At 39.2% G+C, this 19750-nt stretch overlaps 2 protein-coding genes across 3 annotated transcripts; one reads left to right on the top strand and one right to left on the bottom strand.

The window, feature by feature from the left end:
• Positions 1-3920: 3920 nt before the first annotated feature.
• On the top strand, positions 3921-7827 carry cdkn1d (cyclin-dependent kinase inhibitor 1D). 2 transcript variants are annotated; one of them, XM_030789106.1, is made up of 3 exons: positions 3921-3973; positions 6828-7288; positions 7737-7827. In XM_030789106.1, exons 2-3 carry the CDS (start codon positions 6832-6834, stop codon positions 7793-7795), a joined length of 516 nt encoding a protein of 171 aa, XP_030644966.1. In that variant the 5' UTR covers positions 3921-3973; positions 6828-6831; the 3' UTR covers positions 7796-7827. The 2 variants fall into 2 exon arrangements, with proteins under 2 accessions (XP_030644966.1, XP_030644957.1); XM_030789097.1 differs by lacking the exon at positions 3921-3973 and adding an exon at positions 4321-4416.
• A 3422-nt stretch (positions 7828-11249) lies between these two features.
• Positions 11250-18124, bottom strand: slc37a3 (solute carrier family 37 member 3). Its single transcript, XM_030777317.1, has 14 exons — positions 18048-18124; positions 17346-17460; positions 16915-17007; positions 16451-16534; positions 16178-16323; positions 15623-15719; positions 15164-15248; positions 14549-14760; positions 14205-14346; positions 13813-13914; positions 13021-13068; positions 12776-12927; positions 12427-12492; positions 11250-12259 (listed from the first exon to the last, which is right to left on the bottom strand). Exons 1-14 carry the CDS (start codon positions 18122-18124, stop codon positions 12167-12169), a joined length of 1512 nt encoding a protein of 503 aa, XP_030633177.1. The 3' UTR covers positions 11250-12166.
• Between the last annotated feature and the right edge of the window lie 1626 nt (positions 18125-19750).

The raw sequence follows: 19750 nt of genomic DNA, 5'->3' as shown, positions 1-19750 counted from the left end.
GATATTACTAAACAGCTGTCCCATTACTTGTGGTAGAGTACACAGCAAATGAGTCAGTGTTGAATAAATTTAAAGGGAGTTTTTCATGTTTCCACAGACTTTATCCCTCTCTGAATAAATTTATCACAAACAAACTTGATAAGTAGCTGTGTTACTCTGCAACTGTGATTTACTTTGTGGTGTGAGGAAAAATAACAAACACAACTGTGATTTACTTTGTGGTGTGAGGAAAAATGACGAACAAAGCAAAGTAGGCAAAATCTGAGAGTTACAAATATTTTTTCCTTTTAACTTTGGCTGTCTTGTATGTTTAAGAGTTACTGCTTACATTTACATGGACAAATATACAAACACACACATATAAGCTGTGGCAAAAACAAAAGATCAATTTACCTTGGGGCCCCATCCTTAGTCAACCACCCAAATCCCTACGCCCACCAACACACACATGCACACACCCAACACACACACACACCCACACACATATACACTTGTATCAGACGAAAAGGAGCCCCTGTACTCAGTGCTGCCACCCCCCCCCCCCCCCCCCCCAAAAAAAAAAAAAAACAAACACTTGAGCAGCCCTCCTCAGGCTCATTTCATCTTAAACCCATTCACCCTGACATTCTAACTCCCACAGCACACCGCTGACAATATCCAGCTGCTCTCTTTCTCTCTCTCTCTCTCTGCCCAAAGCCCATTGTAACTAGAGCCTCTCCAGTCCCCCCCACCTGCACTCCCACCAAATGAATATCAGCTCCCCTAATGGACCCCCATAACCCTCTCCTCCTCCACTGGCCCACTCATCAAGGGTACTGCCACTGCTGCTATACGTAATAAAAGCATTAGTATTTTATACCAGTACACCTTCATTCTGATATTCAGTGGCTGAGAAAGATATGACAGCACATGAACACAAAAGCCCATGCAAAAGACAGTCAAAGAATCCCTATAGGTCTAAGGTCATTTTAGAGCAGGTAGCATGTAAAACTCAGGAGAGGGAAGGGTGTCTGTCTCAACTACACTCTGAATGAGCAGAAATGTTGACCAGCTCCATACATTCAGAGCTGTGAATAGTATAATTGAGAATAATGGAAACCTTTGACAAAAAAACACACACAAAATTCAACATTATACAATTTCACAAAAGCAAACTAGGACAGAAAAAGATTCTGCTTAAGCTTCTGAGGGGATTATCTGAGCATCTTTTTTTTTTTTCCAGATGCACATCAGAGTTTTTATCTATACATATCTACACTTACAAACTGAGACTGAGTGCAAAGCTTATCTTGGTTCTTTTTGTTCTCCCTGAGATATCACAGAACAATAGGTAAGTATGACAACAGTAAGTACAACAAGTGCTGTGTTTTTGTCTTTTCAAACAAATGTGCACGTTTACCCTGCACATGTGCAACCCCAGAGGTTCTCTGTGGGCTGTCTCACACCACTTCCGTCCTTTTGTATTCTCATCACAGGAGAAACACTTCCTGTAGTAGTGAAATTGTCATGTCTTTGCAGCATCTTCTTAGGGTTCTGCCATTCACTGTCACAGAGGCACTAGTGTCCTTGAAGCTCACTGTTGATACCCCTGTTTAGAACCACTTAGAGATTTCTTGTTAATCCTGGAATCACAGCTAAATTCACTTCAAAATTTGTACTGATACTTGTATAGTCTGCAGAGGGTTAGATAATTGTCTATAACAATGGGGTTTTGGATGAGTTTACTTAAAATTTCCTGGATTAAAGTATTTCTTTTGTATATGAATAAATGAAACCACTGACAATGTTAGCTTGGTGAATTCAGTGTTAATAAAGTGGTAACTCTGTTGTTGGTAAGATACAAGAAGCATGATGTCATGGCCTGCATTGAATGAAGCACGGGGGGGGGGGGGGGGGGGGGGGGGGGGGGGCGGGGGGGGGCAACAACCCATCAAGTTGTCAAAATAAGAGCCTAGAGGCAGAATGAGAGAAAACAAAGGACGAACATGATGAACACAAACACAAGTTGAAGGCATCTGATTTCTCCAGTTGACAAACCAAACACTGAACAAACAGAGGCTGTTCGTCTAAAAAACTCTGTGCAAACAGATCACTCTGTTCTTTTGCCTTCAAAACTTGTTCCTAGCTGGCAAACAGGGCCTAACAACTAACACAATGACTATAACTTAAACACTGTCTGAGAGGGCTAAAAGTAAAAAAAAAAAAAAAAAAACACCAGATGGGTACCATAAGAGGATAAGAGATTCATCATATCACCACTATCGAAATTAAATTTGTACATTTGACTTGATATACTACAATTTCACGGTAATTCAATCCTGATTTCAGGATATCAACTTAAATAAAGCTGTATATTTCAACCTATGAGTGGCAAAGCATGCTTTAAAACATTGAAGATTTGTCCTGTTGAAAAACCTCAGTCCTTGTTCTTTTCCCTATGAAACCATCTGCCTCACTGTAGAACAGGGCAAGACATATAACACTAAATGTGGTCATTTTTAATGTTTGTTTGTTCAACAGAACTTCGCTTCTGAATATGAATAACCACTGTCTTCTTCATTCTAACTTATCTTTCTCTTTCCACGTGGCAATAAATAGATTTTGCACATGTGTTACTTCAGTTTCTTTGAAACAGATAAATGTGAAATACTAGGGAAATAGGAAGCAAAAAAATATCCTTTGTTATACGGAATCTTCTTTTGTGAACAACTTTATCTTCAACAGACCAAAAAAGAACAAAATACCCTGAGATTCACTGAACAAATAAACAGGAAAACCCAGTTACAATAGTGACCTAAGCTGAACTGCCCTGCTCTTTTTTAGTAAATCTTATGCACAAACGGTATGCTTAAGAAACATTCCCCGGTGATGACATCATCCCTAATAAGACAGAGCCATTTAGACACAGATGACACACATCTACACACAGTACATGTTATCTCTGATAACAACTGTGGAAAGTCTGTAACTTCTGGGTGCTTGAGACGAACTATTCAAGAACATTATTTTAACAGATGAACAGAGTCATCTGAGTTACAGTTTCAGAGGTTTCATAGCACATGAGCACTTTATATTCATCTTAACTTGAAATGTCTGCTCCAGCTAAGAGCAGAAATTTAGAATTGATACAAAACTTCACAATGATGTCTGGAATCAATCAATTTACACTGGAACACATTTTTAAAATGAAAACTAAAGGAGGAGACATGCATTTGACACTACTGATCCACCACCAGCTAGACATAGAGAGAGACCCTGACCTATTAACCCACAATGGCTGTTTTATATGACATTATTCTGCAGCAGAGTAATGTCAGGACCATTGTCATATTTTAAGCAGTTTGATAGTCATCATTGATAACACCAAAATTTACCCTTGGGACTAGCTTCAAGGAAATATCTGTGGGCTTGGTAAATGGAACTACACCAAAACTGTAGCAGAAGTCAACATTTTTATTTGAAACTTATTTGTTGACATTTCTATTTGTTATAAAAACCAGTTGACGAACATGTCAGCAATAGCCGAAGTAGTGTGAATGCAATTAAACAGACATAACATGGTAATTACATTACGTTGGTGTTAACTGGTCGAGTAATTTCTAAATTAAGATTACATGTTCATCATTCGCTTGTTCTGTTTATATAAAGAGCTTTTTTAATTTGAAGTGTTTAAGAAGATGAGATGCTGAACATAATGTCCAATAAAACCACCAAAATGGAGTTTGCGGATAGCCCAAGTCACGTTGCAAATCAACGTGACTTGTAGCACTGGCCCCGTTCCAAGGCAAAACGTGATGCAAGCAAAACACGAGAATGTATGTCACATAGCGTAGGGAAGGGGAAATGGCTGCTCAGTGCCAAGATATTTGACCTACTTCTTGCAGAGCGCAACAGAGGGACTGTGCGTACTGCAGCAGGATCGCAAAAGACGAAGTTAAAATCGCCAAAATATACACGGAGGAACCGAAACGAGGTAAGCAATGAATTGCAAATTGTAGTTTTGGTATTTTGTTGATATTTAACAAGAAAATTATTTTTGGTCTCTCTATTTTCGTGCAACCTAAATTACAAAAACAGATGCATCAAGTTAGACTTGTAATCTGTCCGTCAGACAATATGTCGAAATATTCACTTTATTTCTTTTGGCATCGTTCCAGTTCACGGAGACCGATTGTTTTGATCAAAATCACGTGATTAACTTGACCGGGGGACGTCCCAGCGTCTCCGAGACCCATAACAAACAAGTCACATATGAGGCGAGACACGACCAAGGAGAAAGAGCATCCTTCAGGTTTCGCATAGTTTTGTGTTACGTTAGATGTCAAGATTATTGGCTAAGTGATCGAGATAAACAGTGTCGCCGTTACACAGTGGATGAGAAATTACATGTACATCTGTTGTGCGTTGAAATTTATGGTAAGCAAAAACATGATTTCAGATCATCTAGATGTTCAAGCTGTGTTTTGACAACTGCGGGTTCCTTTCATATTCTTTACGTGAACGGGAGCTACTTTTGTTTCATTTAGTCAGAAATTCTTATAAATCTCGTCTTGGTCTCGTTCAAATCTAATTGACCCACATCCGATGGAGTAGGCTATAAGGAAAGTAATTTGGAGTGCGTCATTTGTGCCCTTGATATTTTGTCTTGTTATTCTTGGGAAGACTGTTTTCTGTGTTCAGTATGTTTGTCCTGTATCATTTAATGAGAAAACGCTACGTACAGCTCCCTGTGACTGCATCACAGTGTGTTAAATTGATCCATTTTAGATGGGAAGGACGCTCATTATGTGACAGTTCATTGTCAGAAAACAAGAGACGGTTCGGTGTGTTTGTTAGGAGGAATGGGGTGTGGCTTCTTGTAGTAATTTGATACATCCCTGTACAGTGCCCCTTTATTCGACGCAAACAACTTTTACGGAAGGCGAGCACCTCTCTGGCCATTTTCAATAATCTAGAGTGAAAGCGAATGTGAACAGTTACTGTTTATGAATTTTAGTAACTTCAGCACGCAAGCCCAATCAGGCCCATCTAATAGTGACAATATTTCGTGTATCTGTTAAGTGCTAAATCTCAAAAGTGCGCAGTGCACAATGGCTACCGATCCGATATGCATGTTTTCCTGTGTCATGCAATGAGCCGCTGTGAGAAACTGGCATGAAATGTATCTTTGTGTCTGTTAGAAATATTCGATCGACCCGCGTCTCTCGCAGGTGTATGGAAAAAACGAATGTTGGCTAACATCTCAAGCGGTAGTTTTTTATTACTCTTAGTCTTTGTCGTCCATCCCAATAACAGATTATGCGTACATTAATTACAAAGTAGGTTGCGCAATGGGCCACTGAATATGCTAATCTCGTTTTGTTGTTGTTGTTGTTGAATGAAAGCATCCGAATTGTAATAAACAGTAGTCGGGAATAGCGAACACTGACAAAGAATGACTATTCTGAATTTCCTGCAACTCTAAAAAGTTAGCAAAGTTGTGACGTGGACATACACAGTCCTTAAACTGCAACGAGAAGTAGGCGTTTTGTACAATGTAGAACTTTACCATCAAAATGGAACATTTACGTACGTTTCGAATCTGTGTATACTTAAAGCTAGATCTCTGTTAAAAAATAACAATGTAAAATTGAGATATTATAGATTAAAGAGAACGTCTTAAATGAATAAAATACAACTGCTGAAAGACGTCTTATAACATTACTGTCTCTGTGTGCCCAACAACTGCAAACGGTTTAGCGCGTTATCTCCTTATCTAGGCACTAAAGTTTGTTTTCTCTACATGTCTGCGAATACAAGCCAAAACTTTTCTGATAAGCACTGATCAGTTGCACCGGCGGGGAAAACCGTGTTACAAGGAGGCAAAGCATAAACTCATGGAGAGCGTCCAGGCAGATTAGAAGCCTAATAAAGAACTTTCAGACACGTAGGCAGTGAGAATGCAAACAGTAGGACAGTACAACTAGTCTTCATCTGACAGGTAATTGTTCCATTAAATCTTTTTAAAATGCATTTTAATCTTTCAAATAACCTAACACAGCACTTCAGGTGAAATAGAAGTAAATATAAATTGTCCAAATTCATCGACCACTTCTTTTCTTGATTTATTCTCAGTATCATGTGTTACACAGCTTCCAATATTACAGTAAAGTAGATGATCTCTAACTGGTGGAACCTTGATTGCAATACAGTCAACTCAGAATGTACTGTCCAGTTCAGGGTAACCTTACAAATATTGTAATATAATACTATGTTTCTATTTTTGGGTAGATGAAGTGAGTTAACTGTCTAAACGCTTGCTTGATTACTGCATTTCAAACTAATTTAGACCAAGCATACTGTGCCTCCTCTCTAACTGGCCTTTTATTTTTAGAGTGTTTTACAAATGCCCACTAAAAGAGGACTTTATCAAAGGAGGCAAAGAACAGAGAAACATTCCGCCACTGTGAGACATTTCTCACACATATGTGGATCTCCTGGTCCTGATTACGCTCCTTCCAACTGCACCCTCAAACATACAGCAGGTGTATCAGGGGTTCACAGATTCAGTTTTAAAGATCTTGGGTGGCACAGCACAGAAAAAGCAGAAATTTATTTGGTGTGCTGTTTTAACTATGTGTAACAGTGCATGGTGTGTTCACATTAGTAACTAAACGGTTCAGGGGCACACATGGATTTGATCACATAAAAGTCCAGCAGTATTCAGCAGGGCCAAACATTAACCAGGCTCTCTGTCTGTGAGTCATAGTCACACCGTCCAGTTAAAGCAGGATAGCATGTTATATGTAAGGTCTCACCTCTGCTTCCTCTCTCTCAATTTGCTGCAGGAACATGGCGACAGCATCATCTGAGTCAGAGCGTGGACAGCTGCACGTGGAGGAGGTGAAGGTGCGTTCTGGGGCTGTCCGTCGTAACCTATTCGGCCCAGTAGACCATCAGCAGCTGCAGCAGGACTTCCAGAGACTGCTGTGTATGAGTGTGGAGGTTGCCAACAAACGCTGGAACTTTGATTTCCAGAGAGACCGACCCACTCAGGGCTCTGTGGAGTGGGAAGAGCTCCGGTGCCAGGATGTGCCCGCATTCTACCGCAGCTGTGTGGTGAGAGCAGGGCTGGGCCGTCGTGTGGGTGATGTTCCCAGTGGAAAAGTTTGTGCTGCAGTATCAGCACCTTGCACAGCCAGAGATGAGTACCTGGAGGTGAGGGCCAGGGGAGCGTACAGACCGGCTCAGGCTGAGAAGAGGGGAGCTAATCTACTGGGAGTTAAACGCAAGCAAGCTTTCATCACAGGTGAGAGACAACACTGGGTTTAAAGGAAGGTTGCTTGTGTGTGTGTGTGTGTGTGTGTGCCCCATGTATTGCTATTTCTGTCCCCAGTAAGATAGCATAATCTGAAAAAAGTGCCTGGTGGGGACCAAAATGCTGGTCCCCACTAGGAGAACATTTTTCTATTGAGTGAAACCATAAAATTACCCTTTAACCCTAAAATGACTATAAAATGTTATAATTTGAAGGTTTTGTTCATGCAGAAGAGATGAGACCTTGAATCTTAGAGATTTTACTAAAACGGTAGACAGAAAGAAAATCCAAAACAGCAGTTCATATACTCGTGGTAAACAGTATTAGTTAATCCTGTCTGTCCTGTTTCATTTTCAGTGTTTTACATTCAGTAGAATTGCCTTATTCCACATTTCAATCCTTTAAATCATTGCTCCGTTCATTCTTGCTTTCCCTTCAGAATTTTTCACCGTGAAGAAGAGAAGATTCCTTCATCATAAGGGCCCACCGCGGCAGTGAGCCGAGAGAGTCTATGAGGCTTCAACACTCAGGATGCTGTGTGCATCTCTGTGTATAAATGTACATACAGTACCTGTGCATATAGCTTCTCTTACTTAACACCAAGACCCCATATGTTATACAGGGGCTTATAAACTACACTCTTATAAAACAACCTCTGTGTACAAGGAAGCTAAATTTATTCAGCCATATCTGAGTTTCTCCATCGTAGTATAAGGGTAAAAGAAGAAAAGAAAGGAGAAATTCATGTTTCATCAAAGATATACTGTGAAAGTACCCAAATGCACTCTCACTCTTCAGGAAGATAAGATTTAAATGGTGTCATGTTCAATGATGCCTGTCAAACATTTTTTCTTTTTTCTTTTTCTTTTTTTTTAAATCTTTTTAACGTACCCCACATTGCATTGCTGAGTTCACTTGGAGTGTTGCATGAGTGTGTTGCCTGTTGCCTAACCTGCACCTCAGAATTCGAGGCCTGGGGTCACATGCCCCTCCTCAGCTCTGTGTGAGCAGCAGGAATACCATTAGTTGGGGGGTCAGAAGGTTAAAGGTTAATGGTAGCCTTGTAGCAATAATCTCACAATAGGTCCATGCATGCAATATAATTTTTTCGTGTAGAGTATAACTTTAAACATTTAATTTGAAAACTTTTAACTACTTTTTATTTATTACTGCTTGTTATAGATACCCTCTTTTTTTAGAGCTCATCACAAACTTAATAATGGTACCTTAGTATAAGTCAAATATGAGTCTTGGTTCTCTTTGCTTGCTAAGCAGGTTTATTGGGTGTTGCCAAACGTTTAAGCAGTTCTAAGCCTGTCTCATATTTTGGGACATACATTCAGTTGGACTCCATCAGCAAAGAACCAAAAGAGTCTAAGTAATATTTTCTGTTTGTATTGTTTTTTTTGGGGGTTTTTTTTTTTTAAGAATTTGATGTTAACTATTTTAATAATGTAGCATTTTCAACTCTTTTCCATCTATTTTAGTGGCCTAACTCATGGTTTTGAACACAATTCTAATCTATATGAAGGGAATGTAGCATATGACGTTAAAAAGAGCCGTTTATAATTGTGTGGACTGGAGGAGTTGAGAACCTTGATAGACAAAACTACATATAATGCTGTGCCTAGTATGTAGTTGATAGCAGGGAAACTTTCTGTAACACTTTCATTGCTGTACTATTTTATCTGTGTGCCTGTGTTAAAGAAGTGTGAATGTGTTTTCTGTTTTCTATACATTTTTTATATTTAAGAGGCAGCTGAGGCAATTGACCAAAGAATTGCTCCATAAATACACAGAGTAGACAAACAGTAATTCGTTCATTTGGACTGCTTTATAGAGTGGGACCAACTTCATTGGCTTGTAATATGGAAAACTATGCTCTAAACATGAACAGTATGTTCATTTAATTTCCACTGTGTATAAGACATCAATACTAAACACACCTAAAGTTCCTTTCTTTTACAGCAGTCTTTTTAAGTTAGAAAAGTTGGCCATAATCTGGAATATCTACCTCACCTCCTAAACAATGTCAGTACTGACAAGGACCTATATGGAAATGAATAAGAAATACAAAAAAAAAATAGTGTAATTTACGACAGCATCGTGGTTGTGCAGTCTGTAACTAACTGACCATCACTTTGAAAAAGAGTTTAACAGGACAGTCAAGAGTCTGTCTGTTTGACTGCCAGTGCAGAGGAAGCCTAAGTCCTCCGGGACATGGAGCCTTTGTTGTCTCTCTGGCTCTGTGTTTTTCTCCCCCCTGGTTCAGTAGCTTTCCTAGAAATAGACGGAGCAGCGGGGGAAGGGTCTGTATTAATAGTGAGGCAGTGGGAGCTGAATCAAAGGCACTTTGCATAGACAAGCAGCCAGTGTTCAGACTGTTGTCCAGTGTTTGGAGCTCGGACTACTCCCCGCTCTCTGTAACTCTGTACCTGCATGCACAGGTTATGCTTTTTTTCATTTACATACAGGTAACCAATACGTTTTTTAAATCACTGCAACTTTACACACAGTCACCTCACTTTCAAAATAATTTTCTGTTGGTATTTTCTATCATGTGTTTTGTTTGGGGTTTTTTTTTTTCCTTTGTGGTGGGGTTTTGTGTTTGTGTGTGTACCTTTTTGTGTGTTTGTGTGCTTTACGTTGTACCTGTTTTTCAATGTGTTCAAAACAAAAGCAAACTTTAAAAGTATATTTTAACTTATTTTAATTCTATATTGATCTATTGTTAGGGGAAATAATTATAAATGCCCCTTTGATATTACTAACTGATTTTTATACCATCTTTGCACTACTTGTAAACATTCGTTTTATATAATTGAATATAAATTCCTCATGGTGTTGTAGACCTCTAGTATAGGCATGGACACAAGCTGTGAGCAGAAAGTGCTAATATTTCAGGTTTTGTATTTTAAAAAATCACAGCCATAAACAAACAAACAAATAAGACCAAGCAAAAACTGTAATCTGATGCTGAAATACAGTCTTCACACTGACCAAGGAAAACAGTGTCCCTCTTATCATGTGGCATTGTTTAACACCTGTGCTTAGCCTCTGATTAGTTTAGTCCTCTGCAGATATCTGCAGATTAACACGAGGCACACAGCCTGTGTCCCTGAGCCCAACACCACGCTTCTGAAATTCACCTTTCGCAGGTATATCAACATAGTATTCTATGCCTTATATGCATGAATGGATGGTAGCCATGTATACTGTGTTTGGTCGTGATTTGCTAATTTAATATTGGTTGATTTTGTTATATGGGAACAGAGCGATTACTTTTGGTATTGAAAAGGAAAGTATAATTGTTTAATTGTTGAATTTTTGTGATTTCATTTTTTTTTTTTTTTTTAAGTTTCATATAACTGGTGTAAATTTCACCAAGTGATTCTACCAGTTTTGGTGCACTGTTGATTTGCTCATCATTATATTTTTGCAGTGTCAAAGAATTACTGAAATATCAATAAAAGATATTCACGTATGCTAATACCCATTTATTTGCTTGTTCGTTTCCAATTATTAACTTTATCTGGCATTATATGATAGCTGTTTATTCAACAGAGAGACATATAGTGGACTGGTACCCAACACTTTAAAAAGGTAACTGAGTAATAAACATAGTTTTCAGATTGAACAAAACCAACTAAATGGATGCAAGATTTCAAGGTTCTAATTAAGAACTAATAGTGACTCATGTTGCTGACTAAGAACTTTCATTGCTCACTTCAAATCTTAAAAAACGTTAACTCCACTCTGGCAGGAGTTTATCCAGGTTTAAATGTATGAGGACCTGCTCCCTCTAGTGGTTTCATGCTTACAGAACATTTTAAACTTTTGACTTTTTGTTTGTGCTCCACAGTTCAGCTTACCTGTAAGAAAATGAGACACACACTAGATTTCAGATGTCTCCTCCTGGTTTAGAAGAACACAAATGCACACAGTTGTAAAAAAAAAAAAAATCAAGTGTCTTTTATTGGTAGAGAAATCAACACTGACAACTGAAGTATGGAAGTTAACTACTGTTTATACAGATAAGAACAAAATAACCCATAATTTTAATGCATTAAAAACAGAGAAGCACATTCTTGTTAAATCAAAGAGACCAAACTGGATCTTAGCAGCAGAAATTGTTGCAGTAATGCAGGAGTTACCACACTGTACCGTTAAGGTCTCACACTCTGATAAACCTGAGCATGATTTCAGTTCAAGCATGTTAGCATGTCATTGAAAGAATTATCCAGAACCCTTTCAATAATGCCCACCTATCACACTCTCCAGTCAGTTAAAAACATAAATATTTCATACTAAGACATAGTAGTGTTAAGATTTTAAAGGCATGCATTTGTAGAAATACTTTCTCCGACAAAGAAGTAAAAACATGATTTTGAATCAGCACCCTATTTTGGATTCCTTACTGCTCACAACGAAATCAAATAAAAAGATGTTGATGATGATGATATCTAGACGCTGACAAACTGAAAACCAACAGTAAAACCATACCTAACACTAATGTGAATACAACCTATAGCTGTCTGCCAGGCTCAGCTACACAGTTGAGGACTGGAATGATGAACAATACATTAGAGTTTTCCATCCCTTAAAAAGACCACAATCATGACGAGAGGGTCCTGCCCTCTAACTCAGGAGTCAGTTTTTTTTTTTAAGCAAAACAAAACAAAATAAAAATCATCAATGAAACAGAAGTGTCATGTCATTATGTACATATACAGACTCATAAGGAGATTCCACGATGGCATTTCACCTGTGGGGTCGTACCAATTTTGTAAAACATCCTTTAAGAGCTTACTGTTATAACAAAGAGCACATTAAGACCACAGCTGACGCCAAGGACCAGTGTTTGTGTCCTCACAGCTGGCGCGCGCGTGTTTGTCTGCTGCTACACACGGCACGAAGTTCACTCACAATGAGCGGCATGATGAAGGCTAAGCTGCCCAGAGTCTGCCAGAGAGAGACACAGAAACCCGTCAGAACTGGCCAAATTCAAAAACTTCACAACTGGTTACTTAAAATTATTAAAATGATTATTTATTGTGGTTACTTATGATGGTTGTTTATTGTGGTTACTTATGCTGGTTGTATACTGCTCTGTGTACGGACGCTCTTACCATGCTGATGAAGAAATAGAACACCCACATCCATCCCAGTTTGTTCTCTATGAGAGACACGAGGTACTAGAGAAGACAAAGAAAGGCCAGTTGACATTTGTACTGTTTTTTTTTTTTCAACTTTGTTTTATCAACTCCATGGCTCATTTAAACACTTGGTTTTACTGATAAACATACTAACACAAGACATTGCTCCACCAGACTCTCGTAAATGTGAGGTATCAACAAATTGATCAAAAATGGTCAGCTACAGTTTAAAACAGACTACAGTGAAAGACTAGGTAGGGCTGGAACAAAACATTCCAGAAGAGGAAATTTTAGTGAACACTAATCCCCCTCTCTGAGTTACCTGTCCTCCAGCAGCTCCGATGCTCCCTGTGCCATCCACTATGCCTGTGACGGTGGCCAGAGCCTCCTGACTGCCCCGCAGAGCCTCCTGTCTGCCCAGGTCTGCAGAGATGGCTGAGCTGATCATGTTGGAGGGCCCACCGATGAAGAATCCTGCAGAGGGAAGAGGTATCATCATCGTCAAGGTGTAAAATCCTAGGCCTAATCATGCTTAGAACATGTTGCTATGACCAAAAATTCACTCACCTGTGATGGCCAAAAGTGCTCCATTAACAATCTTGTCATTTGGGGAATCTATGGAATGGTAAGAGAAAGTCTCAGCGCGTATGAAAGCAGACAAGACAATGATTTCTTTCTTTTATGATTTGTCAAGAGACTCCTGTATTACAAACAGATTAAAAATGATTTCATAAGAGGACTACGTAGAGGGAAAAAAATTGTAGGATGTTCACTGGTTATTCACTAGTTATTTTACATACATATACATATCAGCTTTGTTAAGAACTTTACAGCAGATACGTATTTTGGAATTAACTGTGCCAACAAGGATACTAACAATAAAAAATAAAAATAAATAAAAAACGGAGATGTGCTTGGGAGAATGTGGTAGAAACTTTGCAATCAACTATCCATGTTGGTGTAAAACCATTTGGAATATTCAACTGTTATATGTAGTAATATCATGTAAGAGCTGAAGTTAAGAGACCTTAGCTAGTTTCACTAACCCAAAAATAAGTAAAATAACTGATAAATTTTGTTATAAACTTCTGAGAGGAAATTTTGCAGATACTCATGGTGCGACATCTTTAGGCAAACCATTCAATTCTGCATAGACCCTGTATGGCATTTCAAACAGAAAAGCCCAATATAACTTATATTGCGTACAGTGTCATTTCTTAAGATGTGATTAACTCATGTAAGCATTATGGATTTCATTCATTTTCAACTCCTTTAAGTGAAAATATTGTCAGAAACAATTGAGAATCAAGAAAACAATTAAAAAACAAAGTGTGTTCACGAATGTTCATAAAAACTCACGGCTATATCCCACTAAGGCTCCCACAGCCAATAACAGACTGACAGCCAACACTGGAGCCCTCTTCCCCAGGACATCTGAAATAAGACCTTGTACTGTCCCCCCTGAGAGAGAGAGAGAGAGAGACAGACAGACAGACAGACAGACAGACAGACAGACAGACAGACAGAGAGAGACCAGAAGAGATCGAAGGTGTACGATGAATAAGTATCATTTACCTCTAGATTCAGCTCTCCAGTATTACATGTATCACACATTATTATGAAAGGTCCTACATCTCAACATTCATTAAATGTTCAATTTAAACTGAATTAATTTTCAGTTTGCTCTGCTAAAGATGAATTTAATTTCTTTTTATATCTTCAGCTGAATGACTACTAAAAGTATCACTCACCTATAATCCCGCCCACATCGTACCACACAGACAGACGATCAGATTCTGCCTCCTTCCAGTGAAAGTTACTGCTGAGATAAAAGGGAAGCCAGAAGAAGAACGAGTAGTTCACCAGCTTCAGACAAGCATAGGCCAGAGAGTACTGCAAGAGAGAGGAGTAAAAAACTGTTCAAAAAGTCTTATCTTTCTGCAGTGACATTGATTTCAGAGAAAGAAATGAAATGTGTAAAACATTAAAGAAATCTGAAGAGTTGAATCTCTGAAAATAAATAGAAGTGAATATGAGTAAAGACCAAACAGAATTCTGATAAAAAGTCTATGAAAAAGTGCAATGGTGAACATACTGGAATAACTCCAGGTAGGCAGAAAGCCTGGATGAACCCGATGGCTTTGGGTGGAGGGTCCAGATCCTGATCCTGCTGCTGAATGGAATAGTAGCCACCATCGTTTTCAGTATCATCTTCATCATCATCCTCTTCATCACTTATGAGAGGCCGGTGACTGTCTGTGTCCCTTTCCACCCTTCTCAGGCCTGTTTCAGAGTCTAAACATAACCCTGAGACAGAAGGGAGAGAAGGCTCTAGATATTTCTCAAACATACACACACACACACACACACACACACACACATAACATATCATCATCCAAATTCAGAACTGAGAATGGATGTTGAGAAAGAAAAAGAGATTCTGAGGCAATATTTTAAACACAAAAACATTCAGAAATACAGTTACATGTGCAGAAGCCAATGAATATTCACTCTAATGCGAGTCAGCAACCACCTATAGAGAGCGGATGCATATCTTCACTCATCACATGCATGGCAGAAGATCTGAGACAGGAAATAACAGCCAACGGTACAAGAATGGAGTGTGATACAAAGACAACCTCCTGTCACAGAACAGAGGAAGAGTTCACTGGGGCCGAAACTGAAGCTGGCCTCTGTGTCATATACTCACCTACTTCCTTAGGAGAGGTGAGAAGACCAAAAAACACCACCACTCCACCAGCAAACTGCACTGTGGACGTCACCAAGAAGGCATACTGCAACATCATAACACAACAGAGCAGAGCTTTAAAAACACACACCACAAATTTGTCCAACACAAATACAACCAAAGTTTGTTTGATAAACAGTTGTCTTTTTTTATTTCGCTATTGACTTCTTTGGTCTTTGGTCTTTTCTGATAAACTAAAACTCAACTCTGCGGTATTTAAAAAAAAAAACCTAAATCAACAGTGTAACCACTTCCTCCAAAAAAACCCCTCCATTACATAATCATTGGTTTGTTCTTTATAAACAGCTTGTTTCCCATTACCTCAGTGCATCATAAGCACAACAAAATGGTCTCTTAGCTGTCAAGATGATCCCTGTGACCGTTAGTTAAGGACTCAGACATAAGGCATTATTAGCTCACCTCATAGCCATACTTCAGAACGCTTGAGGCCAGGAATGCTCCCAGGATATTCCCAACGGACGCACAAGCGCTCCACAGACCAAACACAAAGCCTCTCCTTACAGTGAAAGAGAACAAATAGATACATGGGTCAATAAGTCTCTGTGGAAGGGAGTGTTATTTGATTATACTGGTCTGACCAAACACTCAAATCTCCAGGACCTCAAATCCAGCCCAAGAAGTTTTGAGTCCTGTCGGGTTTTTTATATGATTGCGTGTGTGTGTGTGTGTGTGTGTGTGTGTGTGTGTGTGTGTGTGTGTATGTGTATATATATATATATATATATATATACACATACATATATATCATCTAAATTCTGTGGTCTCTGACTAAATAGTTTATTTATTTCCATGTAAAAATTAGTCTCTATTCAACACATGAGATCAAAAATCAGCAGAACTCCAAGTCTCAAAGGCCAAATTTGAGGAACTCTTCACTAGACAATGTGATGTGAGTCTGTAGCTTAACTGAAAAAAAGTTTGTGTGGAAAGAGTACAATGAGTACAGATCCCTACCCAGATTTGCCAAACCAGTTTCCCATGACTGCCACCACACAGGGCCAAACTGATGACTGCAGCAAGCCATTCAGTACCCACAGACAGCAATAGAAATACACGTTATAGAAGTGCAGCCACTCTGTTAGAGTACCGAAAACAAACTCCTTCAGAGAAGAGGGAGGGAAGAAAAGAGAAAGAAGGAGTTTACCATCAAAGATAGAGGATGAAATACAAGGCAGAGGATGAAAAACTAAACATGTTCTGGTCTGTTTCATAAATGTGCATACTCACTACTACAGCAGAGCCACACAACCCAAAGGAGAGGACATAGCGAAGGTTCAGTCGATCACCAATGACCCCACTGATGTATAAGCCCTGAAATACAGATGTGCCAATGTCATCCTATCACCTCAAAAGCACTAATATGTCAATTATGAAGCTATTGGACAAGACCGAGAACACAAACTGACCAATCGATTATGAGAGATTGGCATTAAGTAAACTTTAGGAGAAACCACACATTCTTTAATCCTTACATGCTTCAACAGTTGTCCTTCACACCTTAGATTTTGTTTGACAGTGAGAAAGGCAACTTGATCTGAGAGCCAAAGTTACTCTAAAAGAAACATTTAACAAAGTCGTGTGTATGTTGTTTGATATAAATGCCCCATTGCAGAGAAGTGTGCTAAGCAACGTTTGATGGATTTAACTACTGAGGAACAGAAATGACAACCTCTCCTCAATCTGTCACTCACCACCGCATATGAGAAGAGGAAGATGGTGTCCAGCAGCCCCAGAAACAGAGTGGCATTCCCTGTGTTCTCAAACAGTCTGTTCTCTTCCCATGTCTATCACACACAGACACAACACTCCACTACGTCAGACATATGCCAAACCTCTTTTACTACATAAGCATATATACTATCATTCACAATGTGAGAGAGAGAGAGTAATTGGGAAATCTCAAACTCATAATTGTACGCCACTTTATGGAAACTGGAGAAATCAAACAAAGACTTCTTATCCAAGCTCTGAGAACAATGACTCAGACCACAAACCACTTGCAGATAAGAAAATATGATATTAGAACTCTGTCGGCATGGTTTGGGAATAGGAGGGGCTGTCAAGTAGCCTAATCAGAGGAGGTTAATCTCTAAAGACTCTGGAACCTGTTACACATACATACCTCTCCAGGAGAAAAAGCAGGAGAACTGTCATTTAGCACAGAGGGAGTCCACTGTGCTGAGATGCTCACTTTCACATTGCTGAAAGTCTTCCGTGAGGAGTGCAAGAGCACGTAGCTGAGGAAAACAGAGTAGGTTTTCCTGTGAGTGAATGAGCTTTTTATGTCTCACTGAGAGGTAAGAGGGGGTCTCCTATAGATTGGGTTACAACATTACAAGCAGCTGTCATGGCTACTCCACAGAAGCTTTTCATGGGCAGGTCATTGGTCAATGGATAACTCTACATCAGTGGTACACAGCTGAGGAGAGGTCAGCAGTCACAGGCAGAGAGCTGCCCTAAGGAAAGGGAGGTTCCCTGTGAGCACAGAGGCGGGGGAATATTTCAGTAAATACCCTGCTGTGTGATATAATCTCAGGCATTAATCAGACTCACTGATGTATTTCCACCAAACATCCCCGCATTATTCTGCATTGCATTGCATTCTGCATTGTAATTCTCCCAAGAAAAAAGAACACTGAGGTCAATAATGTGATGTCCATCTACCGTCTGTTTGCGCCATTACTGCCAATAGTATTTGTTTATGTATGGATGTTAAAATGACTATTGTTAGACATACCATCAATTTATGGCAGGTAGAAGACCTTGAAAGATTTGAACTTTAAACAAACTGTACAGTGCTTTGCATCTGCTTTTCAGAATTTACCTAAAGAAGGTGAGGAGGAAGGCAACCAGGTGGTGGTGGGTATACTGGGACAGAAAACCGCACCGGGGGGGCGACATCACAGGGGTCTCAGGAAGAAGAGGAGGTGGAGGAGTAGGGAGGGAAGGACTTGAGAAGAGGAAGAGGGAACAGTATACTGAGAAGCATTGTGTGAGATGTTCTCACTAAATTAAAAACAAAAAAAATCACATGGGCACAAGACATTGGCAACGTTTACATCTGGATTGTGTAAGATATGAATTGTCTTCTTAGACTGACAGTGATGTCGTGTATATATTTATTCATGGGATAACGTCTATTTAAAGAAAAAAAAAGAATACTTCAAATCAAAAAATATTTTGGAAAACTGAGGCATCAAAAGTCAACAGGGGGGTTTTCCACGAAGGGAATTTATCCACTAAATCAGAACTGTTAGAAATCATCCACGGTTGTTGTCACATTGTCGGTTTGTTTTTGTCTTAAATTATGCTTGAGACAAGTCTTGCTAATCGAGAACCACATGATTCCAACCAATCATCGGCCTACGGAGTACAAGGATCGAACGAAACCGTCTTGAATTTAGCTCACGATCAGAAGTTGCTGTTTGACATACGACCCTTTGACGATGTTTGAGCCTTAGTTTATATTTATGCCTTAGTTAAATTTCAGACCTGCACTGTCATCTTTCGGAATACATATATGCAACCCAGCCCTCTGTACGTGAACCTTAAAGCTTTATGGCTAGCCAGTAGTGACGAAGATAAACAAGCGTACGTACATAATCCAGCGTTTACACTAGAAAGCGTTCTAAACATAAACGATTACACCATGAGAGGAGAATCCCCCCCACTCCTAGGAGATTTAATGGTGAGAACTGTTCCAAACTCAGTGGCTAGCTAGGTACAAAAAGCGAACCAGAATAACACACATATGGTTACAGAAGAGCTGTTGCTACTTTGACAATGGCTGACACACATACAATAAAATACTGACCTAATGTAAAATGCCTGTGATAACAAGATAAGCCAGCCCTTACCTATTTTAGGACTGTCAACAAAACATACGTGTTTTTAATTCCCGGAACCCTCGCGTTTTTCGTCCAGGGTGGTTTAAGGTTGAAGATATGGGAAGGTAGAATCAGTATGCACATTTGTAAAGCTGAACTGAGAGGAACGATTTTTCAAAATAAAGTTCCAACGAGGATTTCAACGTTGTTAAAAAATATGGGGCATTTAAAGAGAGAAAGAAAATGTTAGTTCCGTGGCACAGAAAATGGCTCCATTTTCCATTTAAATCCCGCTCTATATCATAACGAAAGATGTTTGACTTTGCAGGCCTTTTTGTCAAATGAGTATTCGTGATAAATCTTTGATGTAAAAATACACTTTAGACTGTGAAACATTTACATGAATGTGCATTTCACGAACTTAAATAACAGAGACTCACATGAGAACGCAGCTTTTTCTAAATTCCTTCCTTTTCATGTTTATCAGTTGTATATGTAATCTTTACCACAACCGAGTGATGTTTGTTTGCATGGATATACAGCATAAATAATCAAAAAATGATAACTGATTACTATCAAGTATGGTGACTAAAAACATTTCTGTGTCCTTTGCACAGAGCATCACAACCCTTCTTCTCCTGTCTTAAGTGAATCGTTTGCCATTTGCCACACATGCAGTGTACAGTAATTCAAGTACTTT

The sequence above is a fragment of the Chanos chanos genome, chromosome 1 (genome assembly GCF_902362185.1).
Source record: "Chanos chanos chromosome 1, fChaCha1.1, whole genome shotgun sequence".
NCBI classification, from domain to species: Eukaryota; Metazoa; Chordata; class Actinopteri; order Gonorynchiformes; family Chanidae; genus Chanos; species Chanos chanos.
This window is presented reverse-complemented; position numbering and strand designations above follow the sequence as displayed.

Excerpts from the sequence above, each read along its gene's own strand:
- cdkn1d (XM_030789106.1), top strand. The coding sequence starts at position 6,832 with ATGGCGACAGCATCATCTGAGTCAGAGCGTGGACAGCTGCACGTGGAG. Across the intron at positions 7,289-7,736 it reads CAAGCAAGCTTTCATCACAG|AATTTTTCACCGTGAAGAAG; the intron begins GTGAGAGACAAC and ends CTTTCCCTTCAG.
- slc37a3 (XM_030777317.1), bottom strand. The coding sequence starts at position 18,124 with ATGTCGCCCCCCCGGTGCGGTTTTCTGTCCCAGTATACCCACCACCAC. Across the intron at positions 17,461-18,047 it reads TTCCTCCTCACCTTCTTTAG|CTACGTGCTCTTGCACTCCT; the intron begins GTAAATTCTGAA and ends TGTTTTCCTCAG. Across the intron at positions 13,069-13,812 it reads AGCCTTAGTGGGATATAGCC|ATTCCCCAAATGACAAGATT; the intron begins GTGAGTTTTTAT and ends ACCATTCCATAG.